This window comes from Silurus meridionalis, chromosome 14 (genome assembly GCF_014805685.1).
Source record: "Silurus meridionalis isolate SWU-2019-XX chromosome 14, ASM1480568v1, whole genome shotgun sequence".
In the NCBI taxonomy this organism is placed as follows: Eukaryota; Metazoa; Chordata; class Actinopteri; order Siluriformes; family Siluridae; genus Silurus; species Silurus meridionalis.
In genome coordinates, this window is record NC_060897.1 from 23017381 (window position 1) to 23045024 (window position 27644).

Here is a 27644-nt window from a genome sequence, read left to right on the forward strand (position 1 = left end):
AGTGAAAGAGAAAAAACTAATCAAAAAAGGGTGAAGTTTATTTATTATATAAAGCCCCTTTTTGTCAGTTTTACAGAATAACTACTTAATTAAACAACTATAATGTGAAGCATATCATTACCATGAAATAAATTTACTCATATAGTGAAACAGAATTTTGGTCATACCACAAACCCTGTGCTTGACATGGTTTAAAGTGGAAGGTCTCCTGCTAGAGAGCTCTCATGAATAAATGTGAACACTGACTGCACCCCAGTCCTCCTTACCTCACCTACATCAGGACCTGACTTTTTTAACACCCTTGTGTCTGACAGAAATCTCACAAATCTCCACAAAAATTAGTGGAACATCTTTCCAGGAGAGTGGAGCTCATTATATCAGCAAATGGAAATAGAAAAAAAAAAACACACAAACCAAACTTATGGTTATTGTCATTTCAACTTGCTAATTTTATAACATACTACCATGTTTTTTCATTATGAATAAATCAATTCATTTATTCATTAAATTAAGGTTTCATTTGTTTCCACTTGGATTCGGAGGAAATCTTTAAAGTTTGTTTGTTTGAAAAAATATTGCTGAAAATGTTTATAGTACAGGGTAAGAAGTCCTGAAAATGTAACATGCATAGTTTTTTCCCAGCATCCTTTCACACTAGACATCAACATTTTTACTATGATAAATGTTTTTTTTCCTGACATCAGGAAATATAAAAAATATAATGGTATATATGAATAATACCCTATAAAACTGCGTGCATGTTTCACACTGGATCTAGTAAATGAATCGTTTAAAAAAAAAACAAGTGTAATAAATCATTTACAAATTCTCAAGAAATAACAGTGTACGGTCAATGTGAACGAGTTACCTGTGCTGATCTAAACTATAGCAGTACTGTGTGTCTATGAATGTGTGTGTTTGTGTGTTTTGTAAATGAACTCTGCTGAAAAGGCAGCTTTACTCTCAGGGGGATTTTCCTCCATAAATAAGTGAATAACTGTTTCTGTGTGTGTGTGTGTGTGTGTGTGTGTGTGTGTGTCTGTGCTGTGCAGGTAAAGCGAGTGTGAACATGCACTGGGAAGAGGACTCCATGGAAACAGTGCCAGCTGTACCTGTACGTATCGCCTTCGTGCTGGTGGTCCATGGCCGAGCCTCGCGCCAAGTGCAACGTCTCTTCAAAGCCATTTATCATACCTCACACTTCTACTACATCCACGTAGACAAGGTATTACACACACACACACACACATCTTAGCAACTCTAACTATCTTAGTCAATTATGTCCAGTAATTCAAAGTATACAGTTTAAGAAAACCAAATAAGAAAATGTTTAATTCATCACCTGTAACTCATTTGCATTGAGCGACACCCACAAAACTCAATAAAAGTTAACATGCGGAGACAGTTGGGAGCATGAATCCTATATAAATAATAACAACATAAAAACATTTACTCACAAGTAGGATACAGGTGTTTTTCTGAACCTACAGAAATCTCAGATAGAGGGAGAAGTAAAAAAAAAAAAAAAAATCTGATGTCCAAGCTGGCGGCCTCCATAAAAAACATTCCAGCATTGAGCTACACTGTGAGGTTTACTTTATAACATCATGGGCATCATAATATAGCTAGACTCCAATCATTATGATTCATTGACTCATTATGACTCATTGCGATCTTTCACATGTGGTAGATTATGGTTAGCCATGAAGTGTGTGTGTGTGTGTGTGTGTGTGTGTGTGTGTGTGTGTGTGTGTGTGTGTTAATGTATGCACAGGTTGAGACAAAAGGAAATGAGTGAGAGACATCCTGTTTGGTTTCAGTTCGTCTCCCAGGGTGAACATCCTCTATCATAGGAACCATCTGAATATAAGAGAGAGAGAGAGAGAGAGAGAGAGAGAGAGAGAGAGAGAGAGAGAGAGAAATAAAAAGTGGAAAGGATATGGACAGAGGAGGAGAAGAAATGAGAGAAGGACAGGGAGAGAAAAAAACACAGAACAAATAGATGGGAGGAAGAGTGGGAGGAAGAAAGGAGAGGAACAAAAAATAAAGAAGGAGAAAAAAAATATTTTTATGAATATAACTAAAAGCGTGGGAAAGAGAGAAGAAGGTAAAAAGAATGAGAAGATACAGAGAAAAAAAAAACAGATCAGCAAAAATAATTGGAAACCTGAATGTGTCAGTGACGCAGCTGTAAGGACCCAAATGCAGGACGCAGACTAGAATGTTATAAAGTTTTTTAATAAAAAGAATCAGAAATAAATCCACACTAGTGAAGCAATGAAGGGCAAAAACCAAAACATTGAGTTTGAAGACACTGTCTAAAAACGTATAAACTCCAGCTAGTAGGCAACATTGAGCAGGCAACACACAGTCCAATAACCAATAAAGGGTCTGATTAGGAGTCTAGAACCGATCCCTATGTGAAGAACCCTCTTGAGAAGCCCTGATTTATAGTGAAGAGGTTTGGCAGATAAATAGAGGGGTTCTGCATCTTGCTCTTCACTCGCTAAGCCGTTTAACACAAAGGCTGATGGGGGATTATTACAGGAGGAGACTCGGCAGCTCAGTCACGCTTCTCACACACACACACACACACACACACACACACACACATGCATACACACACACACACGCACACCGATGGTGTGGCGACATGAAAGCCAGTTCATTCACACACACTTATGCGCACAGACCCGGCACATCCCCTCCCCCTAATTACACACTTCCAAGCATACAATTAATCAACTCCTTTAAATTACAGCAGGGCGTGTGTGTGTGTGTGTGTGTTATCTCTATCTCTAAAGCCATGTTAACACGACTGCTTTTCAGTCAGTCAATCATTCGCTGTCTTCCTGCTTTCCGGCTTCTCTCTTCTTCAGCTGCTTTCATGAGCTGCGATAATACGAGATGAACTCAGAGGAGGAGGAGGAAGAGGAATGTGTATGTGTGTATGTGTGTGAAAGATAATAACACGGAGGAGAAGAGTGTGTGGAATGACCAGAAGAGAAAAAAGCAGACGTGTAAAAGGCAGCTGGCGTAATGAGTACAGATGGAAGTGAAGAGTCTTTTTTTTTTTTTTTTATGTATTTCTCCTCACTGCCCTCGTTTTCTTCTCTCTCTCTTTTTTCCCTAACCCTAACCCAAGTTTTCTTCTTGTTTGCTACCAGGAATGCATAAAGTAAACTTGTCTGTACAAAAAAATAAAAAAGCTTTACCTCCAGCTGTTACAAAAAGAGGACATAGAGAGAGAGACTTAGAGAGAGACATAGAGAGAGAAATAGAGAGATCACAAACAGTTCTAACGTAACTAATCCGACTGTTAAACTGACCCGAGGCTATTCTATCTCCCCACAGCGCTCGGACTACCTCCACAGGCAGATGCTAGAGCTGACTAAGCGCTACCCGAATGTCCGTGTGACGACTTGGCGCATGGCGACGATCTGGGGTGGAGCCAGTCTTCTCAGCATGTACCTGGAGAGCATGACGGACCTACTGGCCATGAGCCACTGGCCCTGGGATTTCTTCATAAATCTGAGTGCTGCTGATTACCCCATCAGGTAAACGTGCTGTAAAACATTCAAACAATTCATGGTGTGTTTTTATATCACAAGTTGTGTAGTATCCTAACATTTATTGTTCCTGTGCAACTTGGCTTTCATCACGTGCTAGATTTATTAAACTTTCTACAATATCACCACAACAGATCACCTGATTGCATTTTGCTAGTTACCCTGTTCGGTTTAAATTAGACATTTACTTAAAGACACTTTTCCTCTGCATTACAATTCGAGAGTAAAATGAAATACTGTTATTTCACGGTTTGTCCTTCTTATCAAATTTTGCCACATAGCTGTTTGCCAGCCGTCTTTTCAGTTTTCAGTCTGTTGAAGAACATTTATGTAGCTTAACTTAACCTTAGATTTATCAGCTCAAGGCTCCCTGATGCTCTCAGTAAAGTAACTGCCATCTCCGTTTCTCTTTGATCACAATGTTTTGATGTGGAGTTCATTTGTTTCTTGTTTTCTCACCTGCTCTTATTGATTGGCAACAATCTAAGTTTGCACCTGAGTGCTGAGCACAGAGAGGAGCCACGGGGCATCATGGCAGATTAGTTCCAAGCAATGTCTCTACTAAGTTTTGGGGGAATTAAGGCTAATTGAGTGAGGCCACCAGTGACGGCATTTGATCTTGTGTCAGCAGGTATGATGCGTCATAGAGCCAGTGAAGGATTACATGGGAGAACGGCTTAGCCTGCAAACAAACTACAGGAGAATGGATATGAAAACGAAGGCAGGAAACCGTATGTGACGGATTGAAAATAAAAATAAGCACAAGAAAAAGGAACAAGATGACAGTAATGGACAAGAATGAGTAACAAGGATGTTATGGTTTTGCGGTCCGGGTTTTAAACGTAATAAAACACAGTCCCACTTCATGACCATAGTTAATTTACCCGAAAGACGGGACCACAAATCCAGAGGCTTCGGCAACAGACTGGATTTGAGAGCGTGTGGATACGTTTGATTTATAATTTACGTGGGGTGGGCTGCGGAATAGCCTGGACTTTCTGCCCAGTTAAAATCGATCCTTCGGCCCTGTCATTTTTCTCGGCCTTCAGAAATCAGGGGAAGGGAATCGATAGAGTCGAGCCATAAATTTCTATCCTGTTCTGTTAGCGCCGCTCTCCGAGGTTAATCCAGGTGCTCTATCTGTTAGAGAGAGAGAGAGAGAGAGAGAGAGAGAGAGAGAGTAAAGAGAGAGAGGGAGGGGGACTGAGGTGGAGGGTTGGGGGTTGATAGCTTCAAGCTAAAGCTCCTTATGCAAGAACATCAAAGAGACGAAAGCCTTTCTTTCCTGCCTACTGATCGGGATCCAGGCACTATTTGGAAATAGCCTGGCAGGGGGGCAGCTGATAGCTCTTACTCCACATGGCATTCAGGCACTCTCCTTTAAAAAGGCCTCCTTTATTAAAGAAGTAGTTCTACTAAAAAATGGGAAATTCACACAATGCCTCACCATCACCACCCACTTTAGCCTTTCAAAGTTGATTTGCAAAAACAATGATTTTTGTACTGCCCGAGAGCTAAAAGGGTAATGTTGTAGGAATTATAAAGGAGGATACTGCTGGATGTCAGACACAAGGAGCTTTTCCACCTTGAGGATCCCCATATGTGCTCACTAGGGTTCAGGTCTGGAGACATACTTAGCCACTCCATCACTTTCAACTACAGCTTCCTCAGCAAGGCAGTTGTCATCTTGGTGGTGTGTTTGGGGTCGTTATTATGTTGAAAACTGCTGTTCTGCTTCAGATGTCACAGTACATGTTGGAATTCATGTTTCCCTTGAAGAACGGCAGCTCCTTAGTACCCAGTTTTTGTGAGCAGCTTCAGAAGAGGCTCCTTCTGGGATGACGTCCTGCAAACCGACTTGTTGCAGCAGCATGCGGTCTGAGATCTGATATGCAAACCTTCTGCTTCTGCAACCTCTAAAGTGATGCTGCAGCACTCATGCCTCTGTTTTTTGAAGCAGCTGCTGCACCTCACACACAGCACAAGGACTCGACTTCTCTGATGGATCCTTGCATGTTGTACATCCAGTGGTCAGTATAAGAGAATTGGACTCAAAGCACCAAAATGTAACTGCTCTAAAACAAGATTCACAAATTTGTATGTTCCTGTCAAGCAGACAAAAACATGAACATGATCTTCACTGTTGCGGAAATCTTCTTTTCGAAACACGTCAAGAATATGCATTTCACGCCGGATCTCTGCAACAGTGTCAAAATGCTGACCTTTGGGCTGGATCACCCTCGGGAAGAAGGCGAAGTTCTTTAAAGGACCTCCTGATCTCTTGTGGTCTTCTAGTGATGTTCTTCCACTCTTGAAGCGTTGGAGAATCACCGTATGTCAAACATATGTCACGTCAAACGTCTCTGTGGCATCAGCCCAGTTTCACGCAGAATTTAACGTAAAATTTCACGTTTGCTCTTTGTTCTAACTTAAAGACACCATATTTAGTGCACCATGCTAAAATTGTTAGCTGCACACTCCAATAGCATTCTGTGCTAAATTGTAGTAAAAAACATGAATATTTCCTGGTTACTTGTGCTACTTTAAGATTGCAGAACACCAGTGTGTGTGTGTGTGTGTGTGTGTGTGTGTGTGTGTGTTGTTTGTAATGTTTGTACAGGAAACAGGCAGTAATGAATAGTACGATAAAAGGAACTGGGGGTCTGATTGAACTCTTTTATCCTCCTTAAGCGAGGCCTGTCTTGTCATTACAGCAGAGCGTCTCTTTGTTCTTCTCCTTCTTTCTTTCCGGTACTCACTCCAGCTACAATTCTGTCCGCACTCTGAGTGACATTCTGCGAAATAAAGTATGAATTGTCACGTTGTTGATAAGAGCGCTAGGAAAATATCATTTATTACGTTCCCGGGAACCAACTTCCTTCTCTTTAGTGATATGTTGGGAAAAGAGAGAGTGAGAGAGAGAACAAAGAACAAAGGAAGGTGAATCAGGTGTCATTTAATTCTTCAATGAAAATCGTATGTTATCAAATTAGAGTTCTCAAATCAGATTACATCGCTCATAACTATGTCAGACATTGTGTTGTTATCAACTGAAAGCACTCAGATCAATACACACAGGACTGAACCATTTCACTCAGTATCGGGGAGGGTGGAGGGGCAAAATAGAAACAGGCAAAATTGCTTCAATTATCATTTTTGTGTTTTGAATAAACGTTTGAAAATATTCAACAAGTTTTATGTAAATAGCACATTTCTTTGGAAGGTTTTTCTGATTAAACGATGTACTCAAGCCTAAGTAACTTAAGTGTATCTCCTGTGTATTTGGGTGTTTAATTCATTGATGTTAAGTTCTGACTCACTGTTTCTGTTATTGTGTTTTGTTGCTTGAGTGATGTTACAGAAGAAGTCTAAGAGGGCTGTCAATCAGATTTGCTCATTATAATATTTGGCTACGCCAAATCAGACAGTCTCCGATGGATCCAGTCCACAAATTCAGCCGCTGAATGACACCACAATGTTCAAAACGTGGTAATGTGGTGCCGTTATAGTAAGATCAATGGAAGTTTATAGTTTTTGTGAGCTAGATTTTCTTCTCAGCAGTGACCTGCTATCTCCAACTGACCGCTGACCTCACGACAACCCACTCACTTTCCTTCTGCGTTATTCCTACCAACGGCCTTCCGCATGCCTGCATCTGAAAGAGACTCCTGTGACATTGTGGGAAGGCTTTGTCCTGAAGCACCATTCGTTTTGGCCTTTTTATCCTTACAGAATCATTCCTTTTTTCTTCGGCCCTGCTGGAAGTCTGTGCAGCTGTTTTGGTGGCCTTTTCAGTTGGAGGAAGCAAGCAAGTGCAGAGTCTATTGTTCTTCTCATCTCCTGGGGTCAGACAGGCTCAACATCACCCTCTATTGGATTGTCTTACCTGCGCAGTCTACTTCCTCCATCTATTTCTTACCCTTGTTTCTTTAATTACTGTCAGGTTTATGATCTTAAAGTTCTTTGTTCTATTGAAAGAGTTTGTTGTCACAAGTGACTGTGACATAATATAATAATATGAACCACATTGACCACAGCAACCTTAACATTAAACAAACACTTTCAGCCTGATTTCAAACTTCAACTTGAACCCTTAATTAGAAAAACTAATCATTCTAACTAATCATTTAACTAAAGGTTTTTTAGGCCAAAATCATTTATAATAGAGCCTTAATGGGGAGCTGTTGCTTTGTTACAGCGGTCTATTCTTAGACTTATATGTAATGTCTGTATGTGAAACCTAGTGAAATTTTCTCTGCTTTCATAAGAGCAGGAAAATGTGACCAAAAAAAAAAACATTCACAAATCTTATACAGTAAATAGAGATTACACAGAAGTACCCTTATTAAACTCTGTACATGAAACCCTGTCCTCAACCTCGGCTCCTTTTGGAGAACACTTTTAGCTCCTGATAAGTACAAAAAGAGTGAAATACAAACAACATATAACACATGCTGTGTTCTCATTGCTGTAGCTGGTCAGGTTTTTCCTCATCTACTACATGGCTCGGCATTAGCATGTGTGTGTGTGTGTGTGTGTGTGTGTGTGTGTGTGTCTGTCAGGCTGATGCAGCCACTAAGAAATATTTTGGTGTCTGTGTGGGTATATAAAAATCAAGCAGATATCCTTTGTGTACTTTGAGACTTTGTGTACGTGTGTGTGTGTGTGTGTGTGTGTGTGTGTGTGTGTGTGTGTGTGTGTGTGTGAGTGTGAATGATGTCCCTGACAGCCTGACAGCCTGGTTAAGGCTATAATTTGGTTTTATGCCAATCTGCAGTGACTTGTAGTGTTTGGGAGTTGTGCAGACAGAAAGGGTGTGTATGTTTGTCTTTGTTTATGTACATGCGGGAGAAAGCATGGACATGTGATTGATTTGCAGTCACAGGTACAAAACAAATACATTTTAAAGAGATATCGGATTATCACCCTAAAGGTCAAACAATATAAAGCATTTTCACCTGGACTTTTTATGTATATTCATGTGCTTGTTCTAAGATGTTGTTGTTTCTATAGCAACCAGAAATAGTTTATACAATGTTTATAACAGGACTATATACTGTATTCAGCATTACTTAATGACTGTCAGTTATTGTGTAATCATTGCAAATACAGTGAAAAAAGATGAGATTGAAAATTGCTCTAGTAAGTCTAGTATAAAAAAATAAATCTATTGAGCTCACACATGAACAATAGTGGCAGTTGTTAAGCTCTGCACTGTATGTTGGCTTATCGTGCTGTTCATAATTAAATTAAGGGATTCAGAGAACACATAGGCGTACTCAGTTATCTGTTTTTTCCATACTGCTGTCACGAAGATGTTCTGTGAAAGCGTGCTATTCTTGGCTAACACAATAATGACAATTAGCCTTATCCAATACGAATTAAATGAAAGTGCCAGTAATGAAATCTAATTGTTAGGTGTTTCCTGCTCTCGCATCCCCGGGGCAGCGTTTGTCTGTATGCAGGTTTGTGTGTGTTTGTGTGTGTGTCACTTAATGAGAGTGCAGTGGCTGTCATGCTGTGGTTAAAGCAGGCCCCTCGTATCTGGTTCACTGCAGCGCTGAGTGCAAGTTAGAGATTTCCCAGAATCCCATGTGCCCTGCACTCATTTACACTGCCTCTCATTAGCCTGATTGATCTCTCTTACGCTTGTTCTGTTACTCTCTCTCTCTCTCTCTCTCTCTCTCTCTCTCAAATCAATAAATGCTGTATTGACATGGATTTTACAAATGACGTTAGGGCCCAGAAAAACAATTGTCATTTGGTTAAAAGGACAAACTTTCTGACGTTTAAATGAACGCAGAGAACAAGAATGCTCTCATTCCCCTCACACTTTCTCTCTTTTTCCCTCCTCTAGGACCAACGATCAACTGGTGGCTTTCCTTTCTAAGTATCGCAACATGAACTTCATCAAGTCTCATGGGAGAGATAATGCTCGGTGAGTAGCGATGACAGCATGTATCATATCGTATAATCATATTGGACGAGCTGGAATAGAAAGTCTGGTGTCAGTCCTGGATGTCAAATGCAAATAATTCCATCTGGTATCATCTTTATAAAACAGTAGTAAGATAATTCACTTGACGTGTTGCTTGCAGATTCATCAGAAAGCAGGGCCTGGACCGGCTCTTCTTTGAGTGTGATACACACATGTGGCGTCTGGGGGACAGGAAGATTCCAGAAGGCATCGCTGTTGATGGAGGCTCTGATTGGTTCCTGTTGAACCGCGCTTTTGTGGAATACATCATCAACTCCGATGACGACCTGGTGACCAGTATGAAGCGATTCTATGCTTACACTCTGTTGCCTGCCGAGGTAAGCTTACTTAAGGTGTTACTGGATGTGTAAAAAAGTTTGATCAGCAACTTTAGCAAAGTAAAGTAGAACCATACACTCGTATTTTCTGACTCAGGAGCATTGTGTTAAGTGCATAAGGTGAATGGTTTTAATTACAGCAGGGGAGAAAAGATGTGTGATTCTTTATCTTGTCTGTTGATAGTAATTCACCCATCAGGTATTGGATTCTGGCCTGAGAAAAAGCATTCTTTTTTTTTCACTGATGTAGACGTTTAAAAATAAAGCAGACCTCCTGGTACCGCATGCTGTATGCTATCCATCTTCATTTTATCAGATGCTATTAGTTCCTATTCTATCTCTTCCTCTCTCCAGTCGTTTTTCCACACTGTGCTGGAGAACAGTCCTCACTGCGAGAGCATGGTGGACAACAACCTCCGTATCACCAACTGGAACCGAAAGCTGGGCTGCAAGTGTCAGTATAAGCACATTGTGGACTGGTGTGGATGTTCCCCCAATGACTTCAAACCCTCTGACCTGCCCCGCTTCCAGGTGATTCATATTTAACCTATTTTTGCAGACCCAAATGTATTTACACTGAGAGGTCAATACTAGGGATGCACCGAGTATTCGGCCACCGAAAATTTTCGGCCGAAAATGGCCCAAAAGTGCATTTTCGGTTTTTGGCTGAAAGACTTTGATCACCGAAACAACACGGCCGAAACAGTTTGTTGTGATGACACAAACAGAAACCGCTGCCTGCACGTGCTTGTCTAAAACAACATGTCTGCGGTGTGGACGTATCTCAGTATATCTGAGAAAGACCCACAGATAGCGATTTGCAAAACATGTAATGCCGAAATTTCGTCTGCAAAAACTTTCTCCACGTCGGGTTTAATTTATCACCTGAAATCCAAACATCCCGATCGCTATGCTGAATATCAGAGAAACGCGGCACAGAAAAGCAAAACCCCTCAAAGCATGCGCACTTCGTCTGTGGGGGACGTTTTTGAAAAGGCAGGAAGTTTCCCAGTGATAGTGTTGTATTGTTGTATCTTTAAACAGTTGCACTTGTTCTGAATGCACTTTGTTTTTTATGAAAATTCTACAACCTTCCAGCAGGCCAGAGGGCCTGTACATTATTATTTAATGTACACATGAGTGCATTTAAGTTAAATATTTAGGTTTGAATTTTAATTTATTTTATCCTGTGCATTGTTGCAATGTGCTATAAATAAATATTTTCATAATTTGTAATTGATTTATTCTTTGAAACTTTAATATTAATTTATGCAATTGAAATGCTTTGATTTTAGTAAGTTTAGTACACAGTCATAGCCATAAATGCAATGGTAATAATAATTGGCATAATTTCTTTCGGTGTTTCGGTTTTCGGCCTTGCTTTCCTCTTTTTCGGTTTTCGGTTTCGGCCCAGAATTTTCATTTCGGTGCATCCCTAGTCAATACGTTTGATTTAATTGGAAAACTGTTTTTTGAAACTTGGTGCAAAAAAACAACAACTCTGTTTTCTGTAAACATAGTGGTCCATGATTCCTTTCACATAAACATCAAACTACATTAGGATACATGCCTCCAGCCGAGGGGTTTCTTCTGTAAAAACCTCTGTGGTTTTTTGTTTGTTTGTTTGTTTATTTTTGCCTGAAGGATAAATATATATTATAATGCTCTCTAAAATGACCCTAGATCCCAACTTGACTACATGCTCAACTATTTTAAGTTTTAAGTGGTAACTATTTTATGCCTCATTTGCATAACTCTTGCTGCAGTCACATTTATCTTAAAACAGTTGAGGCAGAATCTGGTCCAAGTCATAAACTGAGCAGGTTCTTGCTAGCAGAACTAGGACTTGAACTCAACACCTTCCGGTTACTAGTGCAGAACCTATGTTTGAGAAAATATTAACTGTCCAGTCGAAAAGAGAAAAGCCCTTAACTCATAACTCTTTAGTCAGGCCGCAAGCAGTTCCAAAGTGAGCAAACCAAAGGGAACAGTTTATTAGCTACATTAATGTGGCCACAGTGTCAATCCACACCTGAAATGTGTATAGTAGCTAATAGCGCAGGACGGGTTCACCAGCCAGGGCCGATCTCCACTCCGATTAGAAATCCAATGAGACTTAACAAGAAGGGAAGCCATGCTAACTTGCAGATCTCTGTAATTAACGGTGGCCAGCAGAAGATCAATGGTGAAGGTTGCTTTCTGGCAAATGGATGTTCATAGCAGCATACGGTGGGAATGTGACCATTGACAACAGTCAGAGTTTCTTTCCTCCTGTCATAAAATCTCTCATCATTCAGGGGGACGATTGGGAGTGTGGGATCGAGTATAGATTTAATAGTGGGAGGAGGGGAGCTCCATTTTCTTCCAGGAGTTGGCCAAAGCTACTGCTTTTGTTTCCATCTTCTTTGTCTGTAAGAGAGCAGTCTGGGTTTTTTTCCTCTCTTTTTTTTTGCATTCCTTTCTTCTCACTTTTTCCTCTTCTCTTCATTGCTTAATTATTCACTCTTTTCTTGTGCAACTTGCATCATTTTTTTACTTGCATGTCTTACCTATTAATTCTACATCTTTACTTGTTTTTTATCTTTTTTTTTCCCTGTTAATGCTTTATTACTTACTTCCCACCTCACTTTATTTTTTCAGTTTATTTTTCCATCTTCATTTGATTTTTTTAAAACCATTTCTTTGTCTATATCTTTAGCTATTTTTACTTCTTTTACCTTCCTGCTTATTTTTTATTTTATTTTCCATTTTCATTTGTAATTTTGAGTGTAATTCTATTAGGAAAATTAAGAAACTTCTTTTAATTTTGTTATTTCTCTTCCCTTTCATTCTTTTTCTTTTTACACTTCACTTTCGATTCCTTATATTCTTTACATATTTTTTCTTGCGCATTTACCTTAAAGATTTCTCTATTTGTTTCTCTAATCTCTCTCCTAGTTTTTTCGGTCCTTTTTTGTATTTATCTATTATATGATATGATTTTTATACTGGTTTCATGTAGGGTCATCCCTGTGGCCCTGCTCTTTTGGATTGTGCCCAGGACATCATCACAATGAGCTTTCTTTCGCTCTCATGCCATGAAATGTCAAAGGTGTCCTATTCTAGATAAAAGTGCTAGACACTGTGGTATGTAATGATTAAAATAGTTTAAAGCACATTTAGACCAAAGAGAAATTACATGCTGAGGTATTTGGGATCTGTGTGCTGAACTGGTAATTAGTGTTTCCTTTCCAGTGTGTGTCAGTGTTTTGGTTGGCCCAGCAGCTGAGGATGAGTTGTTCATAAGAGGAAAAGAGGAGGGGCCCAGGCACTTCAAAATAACTACCACTTTTTAAGCACTTCTAGCTGTGGATTGAAATTTACCCTGGCAGCTTTCAACTGACTATCGGTACTGAAAAGCAGCAATGTGAAAAGACCTCTGTGATCAACTTCTATGGTTAACCATTTCAAGTCTACCCTGGGAGAAGTGGGGGGAAGTGTGCAAGAGTGTTTGCAGTCCATTAAGAGCATAAGCGCAGCCGTAGCTATTGAGTGATTATCCTTCGTCAATGCTTCGCCTCTCGCAGCGGCATCTGAGAGAAAAAAGACAAAGGATGGCTGACGGAAGCTTGAAATGCTTCATGGCAGTTTGGTTAGTTCACAACCCGCTCTCAGCCTTGAGCCTCCAAAGAGCCACAAACCCCCTGAAAGGGCTTCCTGGACATGGACGCTTTAAATCACCTTTAAGACTCTGTCTTTTTTCACACTCATCTTTTCCAAACCAGCTAAATAGGGGAGGGGAATCTTTAATCAGCTGCTGTGTGAAAAATCTCGTTTTTCCTTTGTTGACATATTCCATGTCTAAGAAGTCTTTTGTGTAAAATAAATAAATAATGAATAATTACAATTTACTAGAGACCTGCTCTTCAACTACTGGTATCTTTGGCACTTATACTATTGTGGCCAATTTTGTGCATTTCAGAACTTTCTTCTCTCTTTTGGAGCATATTTTAGTTTAATTTAAGATGTTCTCCCCAAGGACAGATTTTATGTTCTCCCCCATTTTGTTATGTTCTGCTCCATCTTATTTTCTCTATACAGCTGACGTTAATGTTTGCTGACTGAAGTGCAAAGATTGCTCTTCACGCTAATTTTTTTTTTACCATTAATCAAATCTTGTGAAAATAGATCTCCATCTTTGCCTCTTCTTTTTTCATGTGCATCACACTGGATTGCATGCTCCTTCCAATTTCTGCTTGCCTTCTGATCTTTCCTGTCTGTTTTCCATCTATTCCTGTCCTATCTGTTCTTTCCAAAAATCACTTTACCATCTCTCATCATACCTCCTGTCACTGTTTTTTTTTGTCTTTTTTAGCAAACAGCTCGGCCCACGTTCTTTGCACGCAAGTTTGAGGCCAGTGTGAATCAGGAGATTGTGAATCAGCTGGATGCCTTCCTGTTTGGAAGTTACCCTCAAGGCATGCCGGGACTCAAAGCCTACTGGGAGAACATTTATGATGAGCCTGATGGTGTCCACAGCTTGAGTGATTCCCTTCTCACTCATTACCATGCTTTTGCCCGCCTTGGCCTGGTACGAGCCGCCAACTCCCTTCAAGGAGACACCAGTGACAACCGTTGTAGGTCAGTACTGTTCAGTAACCACTGTTTCCTCAATATATCACTCAGGAACACAAACGTTTCTGAATTTATTATTAAAATCTTGTGGAGTGTGACAAATATGAAGGGAAAGAGGAAGTTTAAATAACTCCATCTTTGTGAAAACCAAGTCTTGTTTGCTACAGAACAAAATCTGCTAATAAAAGTCGTATGTAACTCAAGTAAATGCCTACATGGCATGTTAACCCAATACTCACTGAGGTAAATACAACAGAAACAACAAGACGCTCCTAAAATGCTAAAACAAAAACAGTACATGTTCAGCCTGTGAAAGAAGCACCAAACAGGCCTGCATCAGTGTTCAGAAGTAGTTCCCACCTCCCAACACAATAAGAGGGTGAAGGAGACTCGGGAAGGGTTGTAGGGCACAACGAGCTGCTTGTTGCCAGTTTGGGGTGTGTGAAGGGGAGAAGGAGTGCCCTGTTTTTGGCATACTGCTGTGACATCAGCCGTAAGAGGATTGGAGGTTGGGTGTGTGAATAGGGCCTGTGTTAATGTTTACAGCCGCAGTAAATGTTTGCTGTTCGGCTTGGCCAGGGGAGCAGAAGAGAGGAGCAGGAGGTCCTCCAGCATCAGCTGGAATACCGATGAGTTTAGGGTGGAGTCCTCACTAGGACCTGCTCTTCCACCCATCAGTTGTTAGTCCACTTTATTCAAAAAAATTGCCTGCTTTTGTTTGAAATACTACCTAATGCATTTTTCTTTTATCGTTCTTTGTATTGTCTGTTGAAAAGCTTGGCTTGCAAGGTACATTGTTTTTATTGTTTCTTGGTAATTCTGGTATTACAGCCAATCACTAAATGTTTTATGGAGTCATCCTAACAAACATCAGATTTTAGATGTGACATCAATATCAATACTGAATGAGACAAGCATATCCCTTAGAGCAGTTGCCCCGTTTGACATGAAACTATTTTCTCCCCAGGTACTATTCCATGGGACATCCTGTGGCTGTACATATATACTTCCTGTTTGATGAGTTCCAGGGTTACCTGGTGAAGCATCAAGCCACCAATCTGGCCACCAGCAAGCTGGAAACTCTGGAGACCTGGGTGATGCCTAAGAAGTTCTTCAAATTTACCAACCCTCCAAGCAATTTCAACAGACTGCAGTTTGCTGAGGTAAGACAGCTTGGAAATTGTATGAAGATCTAAATGCTGTAGTGTAAATCAAGGGAAATCTGTGTTGTTTGCTTATGTAGGTTTGTGTTGAAAGGGTTGGTAGACCTATAAGCGAAGGTTTATTTTACTGGTTCTATCAGATCAGCATATGGATAGTCTGCAGAGTAAATAAGGGACAATAAAATTTAGATTAGAATCAGGCAGGTAGTCTTTTCAGTGATTCATGGTCTAGGTAATGAACTGGATGCTGCATTTATGCTTCTATTCACAGTAGAGTTCGCACCCTTAACAGATCCACATGTAAGTGAGCTGGTATTAGGTCATTTATAGTGTGTTGTTGGAAAATGAAAAATTGGTTGCAGTAAATAAAGTGGTTCGCTTGATTAAAACAAATAAAAAAGAGAGATTTCTGAACAATGCTCGGTTTGTTTTTGCCCATGCAGTAAAAATGTTCTGGCAGTATATATGTGTGAAGACTCTAACACTGTGTGCACTGAAAGGAAATTGACCTCTGAATATTATTGGTAATCTTACTCTGCTGTGCATTCCGCCTGACATACTCTGTTAAGCAAGCAATAATTCAGACGTCCTTCATTGATTTAGCTGTCAGCCTGTGCCGTACCTATCATCTTGCCCTTTGGCATAATCAGTGATTTGTCTGCCAGCAGTGTATGTGTGAAGGGGGGTTAAAATAATGACTGCATGCATTGCTGCACCAGGATTATCTGCTCTAAGATGAGGGGATGGGTGAGTGGGTGGTTTTACATTTAAAGATGAAGGAAGTGAGGACTTTTAACAAGTAAGTATTCAGACACCTGTTGTGTCCTAAAAGCTCCTCTTGTCAGTATCTGAGGGAGACCAGGGTGTCACTATCCAGAAGCACTAGAGCAGCTGCAATCTTTTGTTGAAAGACAACTGATTTGCCAATTAATGGTGCTGTAAGCCATTTAAAATGTAATTTGATGCCCAGGTCCTTTAAGGCAGAAAATATGTTCTGCCTTGTTTAATGGAGGCATTGCCATGGTTTGGGGAAAAGAGAGGAAGCCTTGGTCTGGTGAATACTGTTGTCACACAATGAGTCTTAGAACTGTTTGCATTGTAAAGAGAAAATATTGTGTAGGAAATGTAAGAATTACAGTAGGGCCTATAAGATAATTAAAGTAGATAAGTCCTAGCTGCCTTCCCACCTTCTTCACTGACATAAATTTGTTTGGTTTGACACTCGTTTGATGCCATTATATTTAGCTAGGCAGGTACCAGGAAAAAAAAAACCTGTTTACTCCTTTGCTCCTCTAGAATGTCAGGTACATCACAATCGAAGAAGTAAGTCACAGTGGATACAGTGGTATTGTATGTTTGGGAAATACACTGCACCTCTGTACGGTGATACATTAAATTTTAATATATTAAATATATTAAATATATAATATATTAAATATTAAATGTTTTTCCATAGTACGAAAGCCTAATTTGGTCAGTGTAAATAGTAAATAGTGTAAAGTATAAAGTTTTTAAGCATAATCAAAAATGAATAAATAGCTCAAACAAGCCTCTTTATAGGTGTTATTCGTTATTTGCACAGTTCAACTGAAATGAAACCATTTTTGGAAACGAAATTTTTTTACAAAGGAGTGGTACTAATTTTCAAGTAATGAAGCACCAGTAAGATATGTTTGCACATGTTGATTAGATGGGTTAAAAATAATAATGTTACATGCATCAGTTTTATGTTAAAGAGCATTTATGTCATACATCCTTTCTGTTTTTAATCAGATTGGAACAGACTGGGATGCCAAGGAGAGAATCTTCCGTAATTATGGTAATCTGATCGGGCCTCTGGACGAACCAGTGGGAATGCAGAAGTGGGCCAAAGGTTCCAATGTGACAGTGACAGTGGTGTGGATTGACCCTACTAATGTGATTGCTGCCACCTATGATGTTTTGATCGACTCCACTGCAGAGTTCACACACTACAGGCCTCCACTGAATACACCCCTGCGGCCCGGCATGTGGACAGTCCGAGTGCTGCACCACTGGAACCCTGTGGCTGAGACACGCTTCCTTGTTACACCACTTACACACCACAAACACCTGCCCATCCGCCAAGGTAAGAGGCCACGGTGACATAAAGATAGATATGTGAGCACTGCTGTTGATCTGAGCTTCTCAAAAGTGTGACTTAGGAGTTCGTATAAGCATGTACAAAGGTCAGATACTAAAGTTAGGGGCTCAGTTCTGACTTGAAAACCAGCTTTCAGTTCATCCCATAGGTGCTTAATGAAAGATTGATAGAGGCCTTTGGGATCCTCCTCTCTGCTCTCATCAAACTACTTTTGTAATGGACTTGCTTCATCCACAGGGGCATTGTCAACCTGAAGAATGTGGCTTTCTCAAACTCTTGCCACAATGTACTGCACAGAATTGTTTAAAATGCCTGTTGTCTTGAGTGGGCCCCAAAACCATGGAAACCATCTGTGCTTGTTTTTAATTCTTCTTGTTTATTAAATCGCATAGAATTCTCAAGGTATTCTAAGTGCAAGACTGCCAGACAGGTAGGAAGAAATTTGTACAACAATGCCAGTGGTACATGGCATAGTACCCGGTGAGCCAAAACTTCTGGGTGGCTTATTGTCCATCTAAACCCAGTGTTTAACTGCCAGTGAACTTATTGTGCCAAGTTTGCATTCAGCAGTGGTTTGGGCTGTGTCATAAATAGCTAAATCCACTAATTATAAAGGATGGCTACTTTTAGATCATTATAATTTCTCCACTGCTTTTACATGTATAGTACACATATAGACAGTGCTATTAACAGACACTGTAAATATTTATAAAAATTTTCCTAAAAAGATGATGAAGAAGGCAAATTTGTTAAAATGTTTAATTTAGACATTGCTAGTGTTAATGCAGTGACACTCATTAAGACATCATCCCTTCTTCCTTTTTATGCATTGCAAGTCTGGGTAATAGAAACTACTACTATCATGGTGTGAGGTCACCCTCAGAGGCTTGTGCATTGGGATCATTCTGCTCCATCAGCTAAATATAGGCTTGCATATATGTTGTACACAAAACCCAGGTCACCTTACGTTTGAAAAAACTCACAATGGTATAAATTCAGACTGGAATATAGGCTTCCTATTAACTTTTGACTTTTTTTAGTCTTAAATGACAAACCTATCCACAGAAATTACATCAGGAAACCCTGATTTGTGAATTCCATGTTCCATGAGAGAAGCATGGTTGGTTACTCAGGATGATTCACCACTGTGCAGTATGATTAATGCGGAAGACAGAGACCAAGACCTCCCGCTGATCGTGACTCTGCACGCAGATCTAATAAAATTGTATAAAGTGTCTTTATGTGGTCCTAGCCAGTCTAAAACGTAGTGAAATTTGGACAGCTATTAATGTTATAGATGTTAGCTGAGGGCTTGAAGGTTGGCCTTGTGCAGAGGAACACACCAAATTGATTTGGCACTTGACCATGATTTTATTTTGGAGTGAACATATAGATGTGCATGCTACAGGATAGACCTGCATAACGATATACAAGGCCACTTGCAAACAATCAAGCAGACTGTTCAGTGGTTAATGGGCCATTAAAGAACGATTTTCATTTATAGATATTATTTGCTTGACCTGTAATTTAAATGCTTCTTCAAAAAACATTGTGCAATGTTTTTCACATTTATAAACAGTATGAAAGCAAATCAACTGCGGGTAAGCTAAGTGCACAGACTGGAATTGGTAGGTTAAGGAGATCTGAAAGGCTGTGAGGGCGGAGGAGGCAGTCAGAAATATGCTAAACCAGGAAAGTGGTAATTTGAAAGAGCAGCTTAAAGCTTAGAGACATCGTAAGGCTTAGAAGCACAAATGATGCAGTGGCAAAACCGGATTTAATAGACAAGTAAAAAACTGATCTGAAGAATGCAGATGGATGGTAAGTGTCAGATCCAGAGATTTGCCAAATCTAGTAGCTAGCTACATTAGAAATTATTTATCCTTTTTTAAAAGAGCATGTATATTTTGACTTTTGTTGAAAGTAATTCAGATGGCTGGTTGGTCAATCTGTGCCATGTGGCTTACTAGCCAGTAGCCCTAACAGGGAAGTGGAAGGTCAGTGGTTAAAATGCTGGACCTCTGATCAGAATGTAGTGAGTTCAAATCCCCCTGAGCAAGTCCCTTAACCCTCAACTGATCATATGTATATCTGAGGTCACTGTAAGTTACTTTGGATAAGAATGCACTTTGTAATTACATCCTATTTTTTTTGTACATAGCACATATGATTGGTTAAAGACTATCTGGAAAAAAGGATTTACAAACCCAGAAGCCATTCATTAAGGTGTTCTTTCAGTTGTTTCAGAAGTAAAACAATGACTTTTTATTTACTGTACCAGTTTGCCTCCACCAAAAATTACTTGGCCAATGACAATGTAGTAACAGACATGCTGTGGTGTTAAATGAAGTAGCAGACAGTCAATTTACCAAATGTTTCTATAAAGCCACACAATGAAGACATTTGCTAATTGGGTTACAACATAAAAATATTTATTATTCAAGCATTACTAACAACGATCATTTTATTTCTTTACAGAAGATGCCTTGAAAGTGCACAACGGTCCACCCAAGAACAGCTACATGGAGCAGAGCTTCCACGGGCTGAACCCCATCCTGAATATCCCAGTACATTTGGGCCAAGTGGAGGAGGCAGAGCATAATGCCGGGCTGACGGGGATGCGTTTAGAGCGCTGGGTTGACAGCCTGATTGGTGATGTGTGGGGAGCTGCGGACATTTGTTCGGCAACGCCCTCTGGCTGTCCCGTCTTGCAGTCTTGCAGAGACACAGCATGGAGCTCACTCAGCCCTGATCCAAAATCACAGCTAGGGCCTCTCAAAGCAAATGGCACCATAAGGTAGCAGGAACGCTACCACTGCCCTGCATCTCCTGCTGCATCACCATCGTTTTGCTGTTGATATGTTTTGTTATTTATTTCCTTTTAACATTGCTCAGATAAATCTGAGCTGCAAGACCCTTGTTGGTCGAGGGGTGAGACATCGTACACTGAGAATTTTTTTAAGCAGATCTTTATGAAGTGTTGTTTCAGACTCATATGAGTGCAGTTGAGCTTTTTTCTATTTATTTAGTTTTGAAAATTTAAATAACTGTGATCAGTTTTTTTTTTAAACTTGATCAAATTTTTTCTTTGAAAATTCAAATGCCTTTTGCATTGACTTTGCTGGGGACATTTGCAAGCACATAACGGACCTCAACATAGGTACTGTGACCAAAAGGGATTCATTTAGAGTAAGTCTTTTTATCTATAACACAGGTATCCACACACAAACACACACACACACACACACACACACACACACACATTACCCCCGCAGTGCAGATGTATTCGCAAAATGCTAAACTGCGGCAATAAAGCTATGAGATGGGAGTCTCCAGCTGCTCAGAGTCAGTAAGGCACTTTACCCCCAGCCACAGCGGCCTTTGTGGGCTGCTCTATAGGAATGAACATTGAGTTAATTGCCAAGTATAGTTAAGCTGGGCCACACTCCACATTTCCACTAGTGCAGGAGCCTAAAGCAGAATGTGTGTGGGAAGGTTCTTGGAATTGTCAGGCTGTCTGTCTGTCTTTATCTGTCTCTGTCTCTCTCTCTCTCTCTCTCTCTCTCTCTCTCTCTCTCTCCTGGCTTTTTTTCCGAACTCTTGACTCTACAGCTTGCTATTGCCTGCAGGCTGCCTGACTTGAATTGGAAAGTGTCAGCTGTGCTGGCACACAAAGGGAGAAAAAATATAATAAAAAAATATTTTATTCTTTTTACTTTATTTTCCCTAAAGCAGAAGATTTACTGTGTAGGGTAAGGGTACCAAGTTGGCTATTTATTCATGTGTTTATATAAATCAAATAGCTATTTTTTTAGTCAATGACTAATGTCTATATGCTGTTTTTTTGCAGCTCAATCAATACCTTTTTGTAAAATTACAAGCTGCCTTTATTTACAAAGGCCATCAAACCCAGATAAATTAAACACAGCACAGGATTAAATTTAACGTTAATGTTTTAACCTCCCTGACCAGACCCTACAGCAAACCTAGACTAGACCCACATTAGACAGATGACGTCTTTTTGTTAAATCTAAAAAATAACCTGAACTTTTCCTCTTATTTCAAAACTGTTCCAATACTCGTTGAAGCCTCAGTAACTGTTGATAAGGCCTCTAAATTCTCCAATGTGACACACCAGCCATGCAGACATCACATTTTCCAAGCATGTAGTGTACACCTCCATAATAATCACAGGACCGCCCCTGTTTTCTGACTGCTTGAGGTGTATTTTTAGCAGAGAAGATTGCAAGCTTGCCGGACCCCACAATTTTCACTGGAGATTTTCCTTCGTTTTTATACCGCACTTATGGTTCCAAATTAAGAGCATAAGACTCAGTATATATGTACAGGCGGACCCTTGGGCATCTATTGAAGGGCAAGACCGGCTGTACTTCTCTGTATGAAACCCAGATTGTTGTCCAGTCCTCTGAGGTTATGTCCAATACAAAGTAAAACATCAGGATTTCATTGTTGTTGTAACGGGGTTTGTTGTGTTGAATTTCCAGTGAAGCACTTGTGTTATTTTGTGAGGTTTTAACGGTATCAAAGCTTTTCTGACAACATCCCATTCACTGCTAGTGGTGTTATGAGAGTATTGAAGACATTGTCACATTTCTAATTTAAGACCTAAATACTTGACAGCAAACAAGTATTCATCTGTTGGATTTTTTTATTATCATTTTTTTATAAAGAGAATAATGTGTGTGGCTATACAGTATGAGTGTATTTAGGATTATAAAACCGCACAATTGTTCTGGAGAAAATCTTTTGAAGAAACCAATCTACCATTATTTAGCTCTTTTTATCGACCGTTCCCATCAAACCTCATTTAAAACTCACTTCTATGTAGTCTTATGTACTATAGCTATTTTGATAGGAATGAAAATGTAATTTTTTGTAATGGGCAGATGTTTTTAAAGTATTAAATAGTGTGCAGAGTCTCAGTTGCAATGATCCGCTCCAGATGGGGAAAAAAAATGTAATGTGACAGCGTGGAAGGCTAGAGAGACAGAAAAGCCTGACTGTGTGATTTATAATGCTCTTAATGATCATTTTGCCTTTTGTAGAGTTTCATGGCAAATTGTTGTTGTCAGTGCTGGAATGTTTTGTTGGGCAAATGTTGCACAATCTATTCTGAATCCCCGGCTCTCTCCGGCAGGAGGTGGCCTGCGTGCCTTAGCTTCTCTCCTGTCTAAGGAACTCCCAACCTTCTGTGTGTAAACGTCAAGCCAAAAGAAAAGAAATTCATTCTCTGCTGGTGTAAAAATGCTTTCTGTATTACTGCTCTGTTGTCACCCCCCATGACTGAATTTTATTTTAATTAAAAGAAATAAATAATTTGTCTTCATTTCTGTGTCAGACAAGATGTCTGAATGTTACATCAGATCAAATGTGTAATGCATTACAACAGCATTAGTGATATTTAATGTTCTCCTATGCAATGCTACGAACCTCTCAAGACAAGAAGGGAAAACAGAATCAGGGCAACGAAGCAACTTTTCTCATGGTAACTGTGTAAACAGTTTCTTTCCCTACATTTTACATGTCCTGATCTTGCTGAGTATATGACAGCATGCTTCCTCAACAGTAGCAGGCTTTAAATAAAATTGATTAGCCATTCACAAACTTAAAGTAACTATGGTTTTAAATATCAATATTCTAGTGAAGTCTAGTTAACTTGGCACCCATTTAGGGGATCCTCACTGGAAGTTTTTTCATTTTGTTCAGTCCTTCAATAACTAAGTCATACTAATTGACTGGAGAGAACTTCCTTAATAAGAAACCAATTGACGTTGATATTTTAAACATAGATTTGCAATTAAAATCGGATCAAATAGCACAAAAGAAAAATTTATAATGAAGCAGTCTATGACTTAAATGCTGCATTTGGTCATAATACTCAGCAGCAAAAGAGCTACTATGACCACAGAGAATAAATAAATCATAAGCCAGAAATCAGGCAGAAATAAACCAAACATTATGAAAAATTTGTGAAAATATTTTATTACAATATAATAAACAATTGATTGATTACATGCTTTTTCAAATTAATTTAGTTAGTTGATTAGTTTTTGTCAGATTTTTTGGTATGTTTATTTTTACCACCATAAACACATGGTGCAAAATAAATCTAGATACGCCCTAAAAAACAAAAAAGATAGGAGTGAAATATGTGATGTTTATACTGAATAATTAATAAATGATCAAATTTAAATTTTGCCACCATTAAATGACTGAAGGAGAAAAGATGGTGTGACAAAATGCCAAACAGCACAATACACTGACACACAATCACACCCACACCTTTAACACCTAAAGCTAACTACGTGCCCTCAATGTGTACACTGCGTACTGCTAGAATAATTCTGTACGCGAAACAGCTACTCACACGGCTGCTTAATTAAGCTCCTATAACTGATAAGTGCCAGTGGGATTTGAAGAATAGACCTTAATACCCAGAGGAGAGAGAAAGAGAGCATAGGGCTTTTTTTAACCTCTGTAAATGCCCTTTACTCCAGATACCTCTGTAATCTTGCACAGTTGGTATAAAGTTAGACCATTACTAAGGTGTGGTTTAGCTGTGACACAGTTTGTGCACTAATTTATGCTTCCAACAACCGTGTGTATGTGTGTGTTTTAAAGTCTAGGAATAGACACGAGTCTGTGGAGAATTAGTGAAAAGGTTACAAAGTGTAGGCTGCTACAAAAGCTCAAGCTGAACATTGCTGATCTTTCTAAAATAAAGCAAGTAAAAGTATGTTAGAATACGTGTAAACTTGCTCAACAATGTTATCATGAACATAAAGCAAATTATAGTAAATATGTAAAATATAGTTATTGATGATGGTGTTTGCCACTTTATCAAAACACATCAATTTTTTTTTCTGTACAAGGCTTTCCACTAGATTTTAAAGTGTAACAGTGGGTATGTGTAATCATTCAGCATCAAGAGTATTAGTGCTGGGTGAGAAGGTCTGGTGTTCAAGTCAATATTCCAATTTATCCGAGAGGTGTTCAGTGGGCTTGAGTTCCAGGCAAGAGAATTTTAATGCTACAGCATACATACTCATTGTGGATGAGTCCCTATCAACTGAAACTCAACCCCAGCAAAACTGAACTGCTGGTCATCCCGGGTGATTCATCTACAGGTCAGGATAACTCTACACAACTCCCAACTCACTGATCTCCCCTTCAGCCAACACTGGCAACATCAGGGTAACCATGGACAATCAACTGTCTGTTTATTTATATATATATATATATATATATATATATATATATATATATATATATATATATATGAAGAGCATACTTTCAATCCTCTCAACAGATTTTAGGCTAATTGTATCTTAAGTTTGTAATCTAGTGAACAAGTGTTGATTTATTCATTGATAGAGACCCAAAACCCTTGAACGTCACTCTGGATAACGGCGTCTGATAAATAGCGTAAATGTAAATGCAAATGGACAATGTAAGCATTGCCTAAAATTTTTTATATTTTTAGGTAGCATCTTGTCCTCCATCCAGCCCAGTGCAGAGACAGAAGCACTTAGTAAAAACAGACTGTCTGCTCAACTCTTATTTCTCCTTCAGGTCTGACTTCACCATCTGCCATATTTATCAGTATCTCTCCAGACATTTCTTCATCCACACCTCACTTGTTACTGCATCTCTCCTTCTACACTTCTGGTGTCTTCCTCCACACCTCCCCTTCTGTTCTTTTCTATTTTGCAGATTCTTCTCCTGATTTCCATCACTACCTCTTCTGCTAGTTCTATCCTTTTGCTTCTCTCGTGTTCTCTTCAATGTCCTTTTTCTAGTGTCTTCTTCCTTCTCCACTTCTTCTACTATCTATCTATTGTTGATTGCCTAACTTTTCTCTATTCTTTCACTTAATTCTTCCTCTGCCACTCTTTTCACACCTCTTTTCATTCTGCATTCATTTGCCACTTTTCCATTTACATGCTTTTTCTTTCATATTTCTCCTGATCTTCCTAATACCTCTTTATCTATCATTCTGTTTCTCTCTCTAAATCTTTTCATTTTATCTTCATTCATTCTGTCTTTGCAAACTGATTTTCTTCTTAATGCCCTCCTTCAAACAACTCGGATTTTCCCTGCCTCACACTTCTCACGTCTCCTTCTGCAGTACTTCATCATTCTTTCTGCACCTTTTTTCTGTATTTCTCCATCACTATGCTTCATCCCACCATTCTTTTCCTAGACTTCCTTCCCTCTCCTTCTTCTTTCCAGCACTTTCCATATCTTCATCTCATCTCTGTTCTCTTTGTTTCTTATACATTCTCATTCTCTCCTGTTTTTAGTCTGTTCATTTTATTTCTCTTCCTCTCCCTATCTCTCTCCTATGGATTCTCCCCTACTGCCGTTTTGTTTCTAGCCATCTTTCATTTCTCTCTTTCAGTACATATATTTTTAAATAACGGTCTAGTTATCTTCATAATTTTCAAATTCCATTTCTTGTCTCTCTCTCTCTCTCTCTCTCTCTCTCTCTCTCTCTCTCTTCCTATTCATCTTTTGTCCTTTTTTCTCTGTTTCTCATCATTGACTGATTGTCACAATTTACGTGTGTGTTGCTGCTGTCCCATTCCTCCATTACGATGCAGTGTTGTTCAGTATTTTTGCCACACTGCTCTAATGCATTGCCTCTCTCAGGAGTGTGTTCCAGGAAACATGCTTTCACTCATCTGCACTCTCTCTCCTCACACAAGTCTCTCTGTTCATACCACGGCTGATATATTTACTCAACCTGTTACGCCAGGGACACACTTCTGTTTTAAAGCATCTGTAGGACTGAATGTCTCACTATACTGCTGTGTAAATGTGGCATGCTGCTTTAAAGTTGGGTCTTGAGTTGCTATCTTGCTATCTAGTCCCAATTTGCTTTTATAAAAGAAAACTTCTGGTTTTGCAATACTTTTGTTCATACAGTGTATTAATCTGTGATATGCATTTTACTATGTATCATGAATTACTGATTTTTACACAAACACAACAGTGGCATTAGATACAATTATAAAACAAATAATAAAACAATAATTATACTATATTTTATTTAGGAAAAAAATAAAATTTCAGGTTTTTCAATAAAGAAATGAAGCACATTTCAACATACCATCAATTGCTTTCAGTCAGTGTATAACCCTCTTAATTCTCAGACTTCCCAGATTATTTTCAAATAAATTTTTGAGCGAGTAATTATCATTCACACCAGATTGTGAACACTTTAATTAAAGACAAAGACGTATTTTTGAAACCACAAAAGGCCACCATCACAATTAGTGTCATGTTTATAAAATTGTCCTTCATGTACTCCTGAGACACTACCATGAAAGAGCGGTCAGGCTGCGATAAATAATTCAACAAATCCAAGTGGTATCTTCCAACTGGCAGCCATGTAGACGTGCCCTATGTTCTCAGTGGGTACCATGTTTGAATAGAGATAAAATAATGAAAAAAGAGAGAGACAGAGAGATATAGAGGGCTCAATGTGACTCCCAAAACAACAACACTAACAACACTGTCTTTGTGACGAACAATACAAATAAGGGTGGTCAGCCATGCGCAAACTCCAAATCTCCCACCGGGGCAGCTGTGGAGCTTCTACTCGGCACGTAGAAAGGCTGAGATGAGGCAAGAGATGTGCCGCCTTATTCAACAAATTATCAACACAGAAAATGTGGCATTGCTCATAAGCATCCATGTGATATTTGAGACAGTGTTAATGTCATGGCAAGTTGTACAAAGTACTATCCCTTGAAAAGAGATTTACAGCTGAGATGAGACCATCATGTTAATGGGCTGTCTTGCAAAAGGACCTAAGAGAAGTTATGGGATTTGACA

At 39.3% G+C, this 27644-nt stretch overlaps 1 protein-coding gene across 1 annotated transcript in view; it reads left to right on the plus strand.

Moving 5' to 3' along the window:
- The window catches only part of xylt1 (xylosyltransferase I), a 56804-nt gene extending 33674 nt beyond the window's left edge, over nucleotides 1-23130 (plus strand). The window contains exons 3-11 of the mRNA XM_046866484.1: nucleotides 1053-1225; nucleotides 3355-3557; nucleotides 9427-9507; nucleotides 9668-9884; nucleotides 10239-10415; nucleotides 14239-14504; nucleotides 15466-15661; nucleotides 17435-17768; nucleotides 20262-23130. Coding sequence (XP_046722440.1) covers nucleotides 1053-1225; nucleotides 3355-3557; nucleotides 9427-9507; nucleotides 9668-9884; nucleotides 10239-10415; nucleotides 14239-14504; nucleotides 15466-15661; nucleotides 17435-17768; nucleotides 20262-20584 — 1970 coding nt within the window. The 3' untranslated portion in view covers nucleotides 20585-23130. The remainder of the gene's footprint in view (nucleotides 1-1052; nucleotides 1226-3354; nucleotides 3558-9426; nucleotides 9508-9667; nucleotides 9885-10238; nucleotides 10416-14238; nucleotides 14505-15465; nucleotides 15662-17434; nucleotides 17769-20261) is intronic.
- Nucleotides 23131-27644: the final 4514 nt, after the last annotated feature.